The sequence below is a fragment of the Thermobia domestica genome, chromosome 16 (genome assembly GCF_964235325.1).
Source record: "Thermobia domestica chromosome 16, izTheDome1.hap1.1, whole genome shotgun sequence".
NCBI lineage: Eukaryota > Metazoa > Arthropoda > Insecta > Zygentoma > Lepismatidae > Thermobia > Thermobia domestica.
Genome location: NC_137469.1, coordinates 55,039,989 through 55,054,413, shown reverse-complemented (window position 1 = coordinate 55,054,413; position 14,425 = coordinate 55,039,989). Strand labels below are relative to the sequence as shown.

The 14,425-nt window shown below is 38.0% G+C and overlaps 1 protein-coding gene across 4 annotated transcripts in view; it reads left to right on the top strand.

The window, feature by feature from the left end:
* The window catches only part of LOC145673060 (membralin), a 450,418-nt gene that overhangs the window by 274,341 nt on the left and 161,652 nt on the right, over window positions 1-14,425 (top strand). For all 4 annotated transcript variants that reach the window (XM_081742403.1, XM_081742400.1, XM_081742401.1 and 1 more), the window contains one exon: window positions 7,728-7,860. In XM_081742403.1, coding sequence (XP_081598529.1) covers window positions 7,728-7,860 — 133 coding nt within the window. The remainder of the gene's footprint in view (window positions 1-7,727; window positions 7,861-14,425) is intronic.

Here is a 14,425-nt window from a genome sequence, read left to right as displayed (position 1 = left end):
GGAACTCTAAAACAGGGAATAAGCGGAGCGAAAAGGGAGTCGTTACTTGGTATGCTAATACATTTTTGGCAAATCCCGTATGATTAAATATACGTTCGGTCGATTACCGGGACAAACAGGGAGATGATGGTGATACAGCGTCGAAGGGAAAGAAAATTAAGGGCAGAGAACAAACACAGTTTTATGTAATTAACATGAAAACAGAGACGTTTCACAGTAAGAATAGTCTGGTTGTAATGGTATATGGTGCGGGAATTACGACTTGAATTTGTCTTAACTGTTCGGAGAGGTCTGCTTGATTTAAAATGGAATAAAGAAGGCGAAGGTCACAAAAGCGTTGTGTCTAGGACTTTACGCTTCAAATCTTTACTGTTCACTGCTAGTGTTGCTATCTCCTGATGTAGAAGTTATCGTAGAAATATGTTGATTGTGGACTATCATGAAAGAGGAGAGGGAGAGGGAGGTTCATGTACTCAAGTTAATATCGCTTCTTGTTCATATCTTAATGTGGTAAATTTATATTTTTCCATAATACATTTATTAAAATATGGTAAACTATATTCTGCCCACGTCACTGGTTCTAAAGCTTTCTTGTGCCTATACAAGTAGTGTAAACGCCTGCAATATGGGAGGAAGTGTGGTGGCTCAGTAGTTGAGTACTTATCTCTAGCACGAAGGGTCCTTGGTTCGGTTTCCGGCCTCGTAAATTTGTGTTAAACAATACCGTGTCCGTGAGTTTTCTTGGGGTTCTTCGTTTTCCTATCCGCCACATTATCATTCCACCATTTTTTTCATAATCATTCACTGGCATTAATTATCTGTCTTGTTTTCCTCAAGTACATAACCGTATGACGTGAAACTATAAATTTCATTTCACTGAAGGAGATTTGTATTCGTTTCCCGGTGAGAGCTCATATGAGCCAGATTCCACTTTAAACTGTAGGCGCACGTCTCATATAACCTTGGTGCTGAATTTGGTGTTAGGACGAAAGGAGCATTACGTTCCAATTCAACCAACCAATATGTTGATTGTAGCAACTTGACTTGTGTTCTTCACAATGTCATTATATCTAGTTACTATAATTATATCCGCTACTAATGGATAAGTTAGTCATGACATGTTTCCTCCAATAGTTCCGGCTAATTTATTTCAAAGACATGAGCCACGAATGGAATTCATAATGATTATTTGGCATTTATTCCGAAGTTGGGCGTCCGCTTTTGCCACGTTTTTTTCGCTGTTATTTCCTTTGCACACTTTCTGCAATTTGGTATAAGGGTTCATTAATCCGTCCTCTTCACAAACCTTTAAAAGATTTTGCTCGTTATCAATGTACTGCTTCACAAATGTTAAAACTGTTAGTTCATTGCCCTTGTACATTCGCCATGTTGATAACATAAATGCTCGTTTCTTTCCCACAATGCAACTGTTCGGTTACATTGCGCCAAGTAGTTCCCTCCGCTCGCCGTATAGTCCCATGTTTTTAACCGCTTATATATAACAAATAAACAGATTTTTCGAGACTCTTATTATCAAGCACACAAACGATCAAATTATCCATATCTTTCCTGTAAATTTTAAAAAATTCACTGGAGACGGATGCCCAACTTTGGAACTTAACCCGATTATTTTTCGCATTGACTTATAAATACAGGATTAGCCTAAATGATTCATCGGGTTTCAAAGCACTGTTTTAATAACAAATATACAACGTACAAAGACAGGTTATACGTGAAAAGATAGAAATACTCACCAAGTTTAAAAAGTCCGCCTCGTGGCACGTGTGCACGCTAGGTGGCAGGCCTCTGACAGCAATGCCAGACAGCAATACTAAAAGATGACAGCAATGCATGAGAAGAGCGTTTGTGTGTGAGGATATCGAAGTGTTTAAACCAAAAAAATAATTTTAAAAGTAAAAATGCAACACATCGAGTAAACTTCTTGATGACTTTCCTCATATCACAAACCATGTAGATCTTTTCTCACGCATTACAAACCCAAGAAACACGAATGTGATTTATTGAAGTCAAGTCTTCTACATATGTATCCTGGTTCAAAGCCAAAGTAAACTCAAATGATGTGTACCTTTATTTACCTCTTTTATTGATATACAAATAGAATTAAATCGCTGTATTTCTGAGTCAGTGAACTGACTAAATTAGATCCTCTCTTCTATGTAGTTTTTCAAATTGTCTATTTATGTGTATAGCTCTATGCAGTGATTTCCCTTGTAGAGTTGTGTATCATTTTGTCCTTCTGAAGTGATGCTTAAAATAGGCACAAGTGTGCAAGATCAGTACAGCATATTTTTATCAGTGGTCTCCATGAATAAATCGATAGACTCGTCAATTTATAATCAAGGAGTCCCACGTTCGAGTTGATATGGAGGGCAATTTACCCCGAGTGAAAACCGAGTAGTGGGTGGGGTACCAGTGTAAGCTTAGGGCTGCCAGATTTTTCAAAGAAGAAACTTTTTTTTTATGTATACGTTCAACAATACTTGCAGGACATATTGAAATTCACAGTCACTTCGAATTCTGCTTTTATTATTTCACAGTAACTTCTGTTCTTAACAACATATCATAATTAACCGATCGAAACTGCGATATGATCGAGATGATCTTGACTGACAAAGGCTAAGATGCTAAACCCTAATCATTAAATCGTAAGTGGGGGCCGCGGTGGCTCAGTGGCACAGAGTTCACTTCTGATATATGGGGTCCCGGGTTCAAACCCTGCTCCCGCCAAGTGAACTTTGTGGTGGACAAACACCATGTGCGTGGGTTTTCTCGGGGTTCTCCCGTTTCCTCCCACTTTCTTCATTCCACCATTTCATTCATATCTCATCATCATCGTCTCCTTTAGCCTAACCGGCATAACCATGGGACGTAAAACTTAAAGATTTCTTTTCATTTTTTTTAAATCGTAAGATTGGAGTGTCGGCTAAATAGGAGGTAAAAACGAAACTTACCGTATTTTCTCTCTGAATAGTAAGTTACATCGTTGGATTGCGCTGATAACCTATGAGAAATAATTTCCCTTAAAAAAAACACACACACTAACAAAATCGTATAAAAACATTTTTAAAATGTCCAGGACTATGATCTCTTTTATTATTTAAAAACGAAAGAAATTGTTCTACAAAGAAAGTGAAAACGTATAACAGACGTACGCGAACAATGTAAGATATTATTTAAGCAGTAGGTCTCGTCATTGATAACCCCGTTATTACACAAGGACACTAAGGTAAATTAAAATTTTCTACTTACATATAATCTAATTAAGTAAATTATTTAAAGAAAAAAATCCTGGTTTTAACAAACGGTGTTTGGCTTTGCTTATTTCAGGGTTGGCAAAAAAAAAAAAAAAAAAAAAGTAGTATTCCTGAAGGAAACTTTTTACAAAGAATTTGAATGCTGTTTCGATCAACTGCAATGAGAAAGTTAATTATGTCTCAGATTCAAATAGATAAACCTTTCGTTTTTTAAAATATCTTTCTTAAAATATCTCTAAAATTTGAATACGTCAGTATAAATTTAATCACAGTACTTAAGAAAGAACTAAGCTTTTTCATATGACTTTCTCATAACAAATAGTTCTTTAATTTATTTGGAAGGTATTATTAGAAAAGGTAAAAGCGTTAGAACAGCGATGTTTGATAGAAGTTCATTCACTCAGTTTTAGTCGATTCCTATAATGTGTTCCTTACTTTTGTAAGGGAGACATAATAAACAATCAAATTCACATCTTACTATGTCAAAAATTGGCAGTTGACCTCCTGTGCAAATTGGAAATAGCCAGATCGATTCTTTTTGAATCTATGGTACAAGTTGTGATAGATTGATTATGCTCATTTAGTAAAATAATTCCGTTAATATCCCTTATCAGCACTGGGGCTGTGTGAGACAGGGCCTATGACTTAAAGTGGAAACTGAACAATACTCAGGTTTGTAACCCACGTAGGCACTCCTTCCAGGAATCGAACCCAGGGCCACGCCCACAGAAAACACATGATTAACCACGAAGGGATCCCGGCAGAACGAGTTTGTCCGAATTGTGTGTTTTAACTGAAATGATGTTTAGAATATCATGAACTGACTGCTGCAGAATTTGTGTCTAATAGTTTTAGACGAGACCGACACTGGAAGATAAACTTAAGTTGGGAGTGAGTACCCTACCTGAAAGGTCTGCTTATTAACGTTTTAATCCGTCTCGTGACTGCAAGGACTGACAGTAATATGCTACGTGCAAGTTGCCCATGCAGTACTGAGAAGCTTTCCGAGGAAAGGCAATAGGATATGTCCATTAGCGCCGTAGACCGAAGAGCCATCTCCTAGTTATAATTACTGGTGGAGGTTACTCCCCTAGCGAGAAGCAGTCTACCGGCATGTCTAGTATCGGCACCGGAACATTTGAGAGCAAGCTCATATCACCTTTCGGTTCCAGGAGGAGTCCCATCAACCGTAAAGCACCGAATCCCACGATATGATCAGTCCTGCAGAGTTCACTCAGCGCTGGAAGGCAGGGAGGCCACACTCCCAGTCAGCTGACCTTAGATTAGGGGTAGATACCACAAGATTATTGTACCCAACGGGCGGTGCAGGCCACCCACTTAGGACTGGGAGAACTTCTACCCCGGTAAGATGTCCCTTGGCTTGTCTTCCTTTAATAGAGAGACGTTGCCGGTCAAGGATTTAGTAGATCTTTTAATGGCAACCTGTGGAATTTGACTAGAGATTGAATCATTACGGTCCCATTTTGGAGAGTTCCGATGCATATTTACAGACTCATTGCTATACGAATGCGCCCGAAAATTACAATATGCATGATTAGTGTTTTGCAATACACTTCTTCAGTGTGATTTATTCCGAAGAAGGTCTCTCAAAACACAAGGCTTGATCTGACAGCTTGAGTCATATGAGTAGCGGTAATACATAAACTGTAAAACACAACAGTGAGATTTTGCAGTGTTCATAAACAAAAGAGAACTTGATTCTTTCTTTTACGGAACATCAGCGGTTGGAGCGACGTTTGATCATTTTTTAGGGTAGAATAATGTATGGTTCCGATTATCTTTTGTACTAGTTAATGGCCAGTAAAGTCATTGTCCGGATGACTCGTTAAGCGTAGATCCACGTCTCGCTAGGCATTGTGCTTAAATGAAACACCAAAATTTCAGGAGTGAAGTGGGAGACCAGGGGAAAATCTCTCCCGCATCTGTAAAGGTTCTCTGATTGTGCTCAACCTGGGTTACCAGTATCTTCGCATTACTACTCCCCATCCCCCGTTTATTAACAAACTCTGGGGAATTCTTGTGAAATTATCATTGATTAAAACGGAAAGGAAAATAACCAAAACGAATAACGTGCGAATCAAGGTACAAATGTAGAAATGCAAGTTACTAGAGATAATTGAATATCATACAGTGAAGACAGACCACACACATTAGGAACTGCACGAGAGGTTTATCTGCACAGGTGCGTCATTACGCGCATAAACCTTTGCAATTTTTCGAACCTGAAGGCGACCGGAGCAAAATCGGCAAAATCGAAAATCACTTTTTTTTTCTGTACCTTTGCCCGAGTGAAACCATGCGGTAAGCCTGTGTGTTCCACACATACTATGGCGTCCGATCGATCAGTATAGATGCACATGTGCTGATGAACCTCTCCGGCGTACATACCATATGTGGCCTGCCTCAGGTCAAGTCACTTAAGTTGCGACATAGCTAGAATGTGAAATACGCGCGGAATTTATCGAGTTGTAATTGCAAAACGTGTCGGAAAGAAACCTTTGGGTAGGCGAAGTAAGGGAGAGCGTAATACAAAGACGGCTCTTTGGGGGCTGGATAATAGCAATCATGACTATTAACGTAACGTCGTGTTTAGAGTTGAACGACGAGGTTTCGTTTCTGCAGTATGAACCTTCCAACTTGTAAACCCATAGAGTAAGTTCGTATGTTGCATAATCTCGTAGAATTGTAAAACTAAAACAAAGAAAACCAAATATGCAAACAGTTTGTAGGTAAGTAATCCAAAGTAAAACATCTCGCACGCAAAATATAAACCCTTGTAGTAAAATTCACTTACGAAAGAGTGAACGCACTGCTCTTAAATTGTATAATAATTTGAAGTTATTTTGCAAGTTGGCAACATTTGCCGCTCCTTTCATTCGCCTGTCAACAAGGGTTTTACAAGTGCATGTGCACTTGTCTTTGTATATACTGAAATTTTGTTAGAAAAGGAACATGGTCTATACCATTACTTGTCAAATTACTTGTATGATGATGACATTCTCCTCTTCGTTTTTACCCTCCCTACATGTAATATTAATGTTTAAAGGGGGAGAAGAAATGTACAAAAATAAAATGAAAATTGAAACATCTTACAGGGTGCTTGACTGCCTTGCTAAGATTTGTACGGTAATGTTAACAATTAAAACGCCCGTCTGTCCATTAACACCTTCTTTCCATTTTCTCATCGTATTTATGTCGGCATAAAACGTGCACTTTCAGTTTTATGTCTTCGAACACTGCCGTATCCGTTCCAGTGGCGACAGAACATGAAACTACGACTTCACACCATTAAGGCTGAGATTTTGGTCTCCGGTCGTTACTTACTGGCTGGATGGGGGGCCTCGGTAGTGCTGGGACTATCGATTTGAATTACAGAATCGAAGCATTGGTTTTAATATCTAGGATACTGAATTTGCTGTATTTCTTAAGAAAGATCGTGAAATTTCGTAGCAGGGATCTTCATAGTGTATATGTTAAAATGAAAAGAAAATTTCTAGTATGGCGTCCTACAGTTATGTCTTTAGGCTAAAAGAGACGGTAGATTAATGAAAGTGATTATGAAATGATTAATAGAATGAGAATGTGGGAGGAAATTGCAAACTTCGAGAAAACCCACAGGGATAATGTTGCCTACCACAAGCTCGCGTGCTCGGAAATCGTACTAAGGAACTCTAGCAGCAGAGGCGAACGCTGTAGTACTGGCCCTGGTGTACGTGCCATTATCAACAAGAGTTTATCGTTGTACGGGTAAAAGAGTGGCTAGTCATTTAGATAATTTCCTTCGTAATTAAGATAATCCGTTATGACACCGCGGCAGACTTGTTTGATTTTTTAAATTAATGATAGTGTAAACATAATAATGTAAGATTACTATAAACTATAATAGTGTAAGATTACATGTTTCTACAAACCTATAACATATTATAAAGTAGTGATTCTTTACAGTACTCACTATTGTTGCAACTCGTGAAGATGTGGATTGATACGCTCTGTTTCAAAATTGATTTTAATAAGCGCTTCATGATTTTTAAATTCTAAAATTTCGCGACACATCCTATGGGACTACGTGACACACCAGTGTGTCGCGACTCACTGGTTTAGAGAACTAACTCAGATCTTTTAACATTATTGCCCATGAAGGTCTATGACTAGCTAGTCAGCTTATAATTGGGTGAAGGGAATACTGTTTATGTAATCTAGTTCTTTCGGCATGCATCATGCATGTCAAAGGCACAGGTGCTAGTTATACGACTGTGTGGAACCAGATATTTTATTATGGGAAAAAATGCGTAAAGCTGTGTCAGTAGGAAAAAAGTTTGGTTATGGTGAATATTTTAAATTAATGTTCATTTGTTAATATCTTCAAAATTTCTTAATATACAAGTTTTTCACATAACGGTAAATTATATTATACTTTTTATTTGATTACAGGAATGGAAGCCATCATGTCAGAGTTTTTCAATGACACTTCCACAGCGTTTTACATAATACTTATAGTTTGGATCGCTGATCAATACGATGCCATTTGTTGCCATACGCCTATCACGAAGCGACATTGGTTGAGGTAAGTGGAATTTGTAACGAATAGAATGCATGGGCTTTACACTGGACAATTGTTTTACTAAATCTAATTCCGAAAGTTATTTGAATTGAAATAATTTTAAGTGCCTCCAAAAAAGAAGGCGACTATTTGTTCATGCAGTAAATGAAGCAAAAATTTTAATGAAGAAAGGAACAAATTAGTAACAAGCTGAAAATTGGCACAGATGTTGGGAATGACGTTATAAACAACATACTAAAAGTCCCCTGACATCCCACGTGACCTACGCCACCATATTGGAAAATGGCCGACGGAAGTGCCAAATGAACAATACCCATATAAAAATAGCAATATCTTTACTACGGTTGAACATAAAGAGATAAACTTAGTGTCGTTTTATACAACATAGATAACAATATTTTTTATAGATAAACAATTTTTCATAAAACGCATACTTTTAAAAATATTTAGCTCTGAATTCCCTAAATTTCCCGTCAAACTGATTCACAATTTTATTGAACTTAGAAAATAATTATTAACAAGTTAAAATTTGGCATAGATGTTGGTAGAAATTATTTAAATGACATACTAAAATCCCACAACTATTTCGTTCACCATATCGGAAAATGTCCAGATGTGCGAAGTAATTGAAAGATAATATTTTAAGTGAAATACAAAATCTGAACCGGGTTAAATATTTGAGAAACTGTCGATTGCGTCGATCCGAAGTTAATTGTGATCAATGCTGGTGGGAGGGGCGAAACATTTCGACGTGTTTAAGGTTGTCGTCCGCCATCTTGGAATGAACTTATTTATTTTAAATAACAACATGGTCGTGTGACATATTGAACAACATCCTCATTCGAAGAGAAACCCAACGGTAAGGTTATTTTTCGAAAACCTGCAACAGTTTTGAAGTTGTGAATAGATTTAGGATATATTATGTGAGAAATGCTGTGAAATGTGTTATGTGAAGTTTCGAATTAAAGGATAAAGTAAAACAAAAAAGTTTTGTAAAATCTCACATTACGTATTCTTTAATAACCAGGAAAGGAGAGAGCTAACACACAAAAGACAAATACAATCACATGACATGTTCAGCATGTCCACCGTTCTGTTCTATGCATATCCTTAACCGTGAGACCAGTGCTTGTGCAGTCTGCGAAGTTGCACGGTGGTGATATTTTTTCACAGGCCGTAACGATTCTCCTTTTCAGGTAGCCAATGTCATTAATTTTACTCTGGTAGACAATAGTTAATGTGCCCTATAGTTGGTGATATTTTTTCACAGGCCGTAACGATTCTCCTTTTCAGGTAGCCAATGTCATTAATTTTACTCTGGTAGACAATAGTTAATGTGCCCTCAAAGATAGAGATCCAACTGAGTTACGTCGGGGATCTTGCTTCTCACTCAACTGGTCCATGGCAACCTATCCAGCAACCGGGAAAATGTTCATTCAGCCATCGATTACATTATAACCATAATGCGGCGGTGCCCCATCTTGTTGCCAGTATTGATGAAATCACTCTTTCTCGTTCAACAAAAGTGACATAAGAGTGTTTTCAAGCATATCTCCATATTGTGCAGGATCCAATGTCCCATCAATGAAAACAGATCCAATAAGTTTTTTGCCCCATATTCCATACCAGACAATTACCTTAGCTGCATCTTGCATCTTTGATCATCTATCTATCCAATTAAGATTTGTATTAGCCCAGAATCGAACATTTTGATTGTTAATCCCACCTGTTACATAGAAATTTGCCTCATCACTAAAAACAATGTAATGAGGAAAGACTGGGTCACGAAATATCTGAGCCAACGCCTACTCACAAAACTCCACTGTTCTATCAGAATCATCCTCTGACAGTTTTTGATTCAACTGTAATTTTTAAGGGCGCCACTTAAAATATTATCTTTCAATTACTTCGGACATTTGGACATTTTCCAATATGGCGAACGAAGAAGTTGTGGGATTTTAGTATGTCATTTAAATAATTTTTACCAACATCTATGCCAAATCTTAACTTGTTAATAATTACTTCCTAAGTTCAATAAAATTGTGAATCAGTTTGACGGGAAATTTAGAATTTAGAGCTAAATATTTCTAAAAGTATGTGTTTTATGAAAAATTGTTTATCTATAAAAAATATTGTGCTATGTTCTATAAACCGACACTAAATTTATCTCTATATGTTCAACCGTAGTGCAGATATTGCTATTTTTATATGGGTATTGTTCATTTGGAGCTTCCGTCGGCCATTTTCCAATATGGTGGCGAAGGTCACGTGGGATGTCAGGGGACTGATGTATGTTGTTTAGTACATCGTTCTCAACATCTGTACCAAGTTTCAGCTTGTTGTTAATTTGTTCCTTACTTCTTGCTAATTTGACTGCAGTATGTATGTTATTGTATTACAACCTGTTTAAGATGTTTCGGTTATCAAATATTCCTCGGAAACAGTATCTTCATTTGAACGTATTGTTTTGGTCGTGTAAATATACCTCCAGGAAATGCCGAAATTCAGTTACAATATTCAATCAGTTATTAGTACAATAATTTAATTAGCATTATTTCAAGTCTAGCTTGCCGAACGTCAGAAAAATATGTATATATACAGGGTGAACCATTTATCTTGATACGCTATTATAACACTTGAAGTAAAAGATACAAGACGCTAAAATTTCGTACCATGGAGATGGTATACGGACAAAATCTCGCGGCCGAAACATCGCCGCCCAAAATCTCGCCGGCCAAAACCTCGCGGGACAAAATCTCGCCGGGCCAAAACCTCGCGTGGCCAAAATCTCGCCGCCCAAAACCTCGCGGGACAAAATCTCGCCGGGCCAAAACCTCGCGTGGCCAAAACCTCGCCGCCCAAAACCTCGCGGGACAAAATCTCGCCGGGCCAAAACCTCGCGTGGCCAAAACCTCGCCGCCCAAAACCTCGCGGGACAAAATCTCGCCGGGCCAAAACCTCGCCGCCCAAAATCTCGCCGTGCCAAAACCTCGCCGCGAATGAAACTTTTCTTTAAAATGTACCCAATGTGTTTCCTAATATGCAATTCCACATTACAAATAATAATAATAATAATAATAATAATAATAATAATAATAATAATAATAATAATATACAAAACATCGTGTGCGTGGGCTTTCTCGGGTTATTCCCGTTTCCTCCCACTTTCTTTATTCGATCATTTCCTTCATCCTGGTCATCTACGTCTCCTTTAACCTATAGGACATAATCAAGGGACGTCGTAAAAATTCATATATTGTTTCATATTTTCATAAATATTATTAGATTTTTGTTAAAATTTTAAGTTTTTGGATGTTCCAAAGTTCACGAAACTAACCTCGTTAGTTGTCATTACTTTCGTTATGCAGACTTTCTTTCCCTATAACCAGTTTAAAAACATCCTGTCGCCCTACCTTCACATTGAAATCCTCTAATACAGAAATAGAATTATCATATGGTATCGCGGGACTTGGTCAAATACCCGTGATACTTCTTCTGAAACAGCGTCTTTTATGCCGTCATCCTTATCATCTGTTGGAACATTTCCATTTTGGTCAGGCGAGATTTTGGGTATGGCGATATTTTGGGGCGCGAGGTTTTGGCCCGGCGAGATTTTGGCCCGCGAGGTTTTGGGTGGCGAGGTTTTGGCCCCACGAGATTTTGGCCCCGCGAGATTTTGGCCCGCGACGTTTTGGGCGGCGAGGTTTTGGCCAGGCGGGGTTTTGGCCCGGCGAGATTTTGTCCCGCGAGGTTTTGGGCGGCGAGGTTTTGGCCAGGCGAGGTTTCGGCCTGGCGAGATTTCGGGCCGCGAGGTTTTGGGAGGCGAGGTTTTGGCCAGGCGAGGTTTTGGTCCGCGAGGTTGTCGCCGCGAGGTTCTGGCCGCGAGGTTTTGTACCCAAACCCATGGAGATATCAAGAGGGTACACTTTTGATATACTCTGCAGTACTGCTAGGTTAACAGTGTTAGCAGCCCAGCATAAAGTCTTTTTTTTTAAATGGCAATAAGTCAATTATTACTATTGTAATAATAGTAATAATTGACGTATTGTTCACCACAAACTCTCATGTCGTCGGATGAACCAGGGACTTCTCGCATCGGAGGTGAGCATTCTTGGGTCTTGGTCCGGACCCCCCTTCGAAACCATAAATGAAAAAAATAAGGAAGGATGAGAAAAAACAACGGGAAAAAGAAGAATCAGCATTAAAAATATCATACAACAGCAAACGTTTGATTACTCTTTCTTATGAGGAATTTTGTGTGGAGGAAACTGAAGGGGTTCAATCTAAAAATTGATATTTTTGGAACGGACCGTTTCGAATTACATTTAACTCCATGCTAATCCTATGGACTACAAATGACAATCGATAAACCTGTTCTATCAAATAGATTCTCAGGTAGAGCTTAAGAAATCCCACAATCACCAATAATATGATCCTGGCAACATAAATTCCAGTTACACTTGTTAAAGTAATTTTCAATTTACTAGGATGTCTTTACTACTGAAAGAGATCTCGTTGCTATCTTTGACGGCATTAATCGAAGGTAAGAAAAATAAGAAGGAGGAAGACAAGATGAATCGATTCAAATGACCTCGGAAGACTATATCTTTTTCAATATTTTAAAATATCCTTTTACTCAAGATTTCTTTCTAGTTCGTTATTAAAATATTAACATATCCTCATTTTATTGTTCTAACAAACCAATATGGATATGTTGCCAATAAAATCGTTTAGATTGATCGAGCCCCTGGTGTGTAACAACAGTATTTCATGTTACGGAGCCCCCTATTACGAAAGCCTGGCTACGTGCCTGATTGTACCTGTATTCCGTTTTCAGAAATTTAACTTCAACGCAATTACATACAGAGGTTGCTTCGGAATTAATCGAATAATTCACCATTATTGGAAATATTAGCTCGAAATTCGAGGAAGATCAGTTGATGGAATTGTCAGAGGTGAACAAGGGCTGATTTTCATACGAGCTTGCGTAGCGTTCTTTGCGTGTGATTTCTATATGTAGCTAACTGAAAGTTGTGTTACACGTAGAACACGTACTTAAACAGCCAAATCGCAAGCAAAGAACGCAATGCAAGCTTGCATGAAAATCCCTCCTAAGGCTATATATCATCGTTGGAATTACGAATATCCGTATCTCAGAAATTACTATTTTGAGTTAATGTTGATGCTTTATTAATTTTACGAGATCTACCGATTGCTGTAAGAATCATAGGCGACGAAGCTCCATTCCTGAAATATCAAGTTGATGAAAAGGCGGATCTCAAGGCAAAAGGATATGTGGTGCACCATCAATAGGCGTAAGTTAAGATAATGAAAGTAATGAAATCTGAGATACGCCTATTGGCAGTTCTATGGGCGATATTAGACGTGAGCTACAATTTAAGGAGGAATCCGAACCATCGTAATGTGTCCAATTTGTTGAAAACTCTCCCACATGGAATAAAACTCAAAACCTCGTGCATCAAAAATGCATACGGCGTGTTGGCCACCAGACCAGCACGGAGGACTGGAACAAAATTAGATCAGTCGAAAGGTATAGAATTTAATTGCAAAACTTAATCCTTGCAAAACTTAAAGAAAGGAGATTGAAAAAAATAATAAAGTTCGTTTAATCAATATTTTTTTACTTCAATGGATTGTTATTACTAGCTTAATTAATGAAATTTTTTCATCATTTACCATCATAGAAATCCTTTTCTGTTTATTTTTATAAAAACGTGATAGTGTTACAGAAATTACCTTTAAAGAGATTGATTGCAACCAATAGAGCATCTATTTGGCAGTGATTTCTTGATGCACACGTATAGGCATAAGTACCTTCTCAGGTTTTACTTAATTATCTGCGGGATTCTCAGTCGTAATGAGTTCAATATTGATCTACGTATCGATAGATAGATTGCAAGAGGAGCCTCTTTCTGGTGTTTTTAGCGTAGAAGCTCCCTTCCATCTTGTTGCCACGATATATCTAACCGAATGGATGAACAAATCCCTTGCCAGAAACATAGGCGTATACGGTGTGCAATCAACGTGCTATTTTACGCTCTTGATTAAATTACGATCCTATCTATGTGTGCGAAGGTGCAACAGCGAGTTTCCCTACTCTTACTCACTCACACACTCGCACCTTTCGACACACATTGTGAGTGTGAGTTCTCAGGCAACCCACTCGTGTCCCAAAAGTTTTCGCCTTGACCTGACGTGTTGTCCGGTGTTAATCAGCGCTGTTTTAATTACCTTCGCGGAACAATAATGCAAATGGATCTGAAAACGAAAACAATCACGTCTCATTAAATTAAGTTACGGAATCTGGTCACAATTTGGGAAAATACAAGGGTCTAGCTGCCTTTCCGTGTTAGGTTTGAATTAATTGTTTCACATAAAACATCGATTTTTTTAATGGTTCATAGAAGATCAGTCAGAGTTGGTAGTGCATACTTGTACATTGTGGTGAATAATCCACGTTTAACGCGATAGCTTTATTTTGAAAATAAAAAACAAAGCTACCAATATACTTAATAAAATTTAATTCTCTTTCTCTTCCATATATGAA